We start from the raw sequence: 1,541 nt of genomic DNA on the forward strand, positions 1-1,541 counted from the left end.
AACGCCCATGGCGGTACTTTCCCCTATTTGTCTACGGTCGGAAAAGAAAATCTCACGAATTACCTATAGGCAACCAACCAACTTCCACCTTCGATTGCCAAGCATAATATACAGTAGTATGCATAGTGCTGGGGGGTAGGGGGAAGCGGGGATATGCAGATGGATATGGGCTGGTCGAAGCTGTCATTTCTCTTGGGTCTAGCCCCGGTGGGGATATCAGCCTGTCGATCGCAGATAAAAAGTGGCACTAATCTAGAAACAGCAGGATGGTTGTTCGCGCTAAGTGTAAGGCTTGTAAAAGTGAATTAATTACAGTGGGGCGATTGGCTGTGTCAGTGCGCTAGTGGCAGGCTCCCATGATCTACTCTCTGGTCGACCAGTCTGAACGGGTCGGATACTTCAACCCGACCAATGGTTAGGCCAATAAAAGTGCACTGGCGTTGTTGTATGTGATCATACTACGTCTAGTACTTTTCCAATCCTGTACTCCGTACGTCAAGAACCAGAGACACAGGAAAAAGGTCGAGGCTTCAATCCATTCCATATTCCTTCTACTGGAAGCTAATTACTAGTAGTATACAACCAGAACTCTCGACGGCACGGGCACACTTCCCAATAGGTAAGAAGTTAATTTAAGTTAAAGTGAGCTGAATCAGTGTCAGGAATATCCTAACCAAGGTACCAATATCATCTTTTTCTGCGAGCTGCCCGTTCCCAGATGGGAACTATAGAGCGAGAGTATTTGGAATAACCGGCGACTGATGATGCCCGCAGAAGATTTGACCATATGCCTCCTTCTGTGCACTGATTCATCTGATACCAGAAATGAGAGACACGATGGGGAAATCGGTAAACCCCGTTTGGTCCCGTTTGGAACCACTTCAAACATGGAACTGCCAGCACCCGATCCGCTGAGCCCAACAGATTCTTGCTCATCGAGCTCTGCCCGTCGATGCCGTCCCTATGATGGCAAGTCCGGTCTGGTAAGGTTTTTACTAGCGGTGATCTACTGGTTCTACTGTGGAGAAAGCAGTACGGGATCACTCTCTGTGTACATATGGCGGGTACACACAACGTGCGGGAGGAATGCTGGAGCAGGGTACCGTGGTTGCATTCGCACGATTTACTATTCTCCACGATGTGCTTCCGATGGGTGAAGAGACTGCTGTCCCGTCTTCCTAATGTACATACTTTTCGGTGAATGGTCTTCCATGGAACTCCTATATCGGCCTTTGATATACCCCAGGTGAAATTCTAACCTGTCCTCTCTTCTGTCATCCAGACACAGAAGAGAAAGAGAGGCAAAATTGCTATACTGCAGAAATAAACTGTAGTTCCAGACTGGTCTGTCAGGGTTCCGACTAGTGGAGAATCTGACAAGTGTGAAAATTAGACAGCGGAGATAAACATGAAGAACAAATGAGTCAGGGAGATTCATTTCTCGCCTTCCCGATTCGATGATGCTCTAGCAAGACCGGGGGATTCCAAATTGATCGACTTCCCGTGTCGCCATGAACATTCAATTATGATCCAATTAGTTT

The 1,541-nt window shown here is 47.4% G+C and overlaps 1 protein-coding gene across 1 annotated transcript; it reads left to right on the forward strand.

Moving 5' to 3' along the window:
- Positions 1–206: 206 nt before the first annotated feature.
- On the forward strand, positions 207–1,188 carry BDV37DRAFT_267264 (uncharacterized protein). Its single transcript, XM_032084013.1, has one exon. The coding sequence runs from the start codon at positions 762–764 to the stop codon at positions 1,155–1,157; it is 396 nt and encodes a 131-aa protein (XP_031934150.1). The 5' UTR covers positions 207–761; the 3' UTR covers positions 1,158–1,188.
- Positions 1,189–1,541: the final 353 nt, after the last annotated feature.

This window comes from Aspergillus pseudonomiae, assembly GCF_009193645.1.
Source record: "Aspergillus pseudonomiae strain CBS 119388 unplaced genomic scaffold BDV37scaffold_237, whole genome shotgun sequence".
In the NCBI taxonomy this organism is placed as follows: domain Eukaryota; kingdom Fungi; phylum Ascomycota; class Eurotiomycetes; order Eurotiales; family Aspergillaceae; genus Aspergillus; species Aspergillus pseudonomiae.

Excerpts from the sequence above, each read along its gene's own strand:
- BDV37DRAFT_267264 (XM_032084013.1), top strand. The coding sequence starts at position 762 with ATGATGCCCGCAGAAGATTTGACCATATGCCTCCTTCTGTGCACTGAT.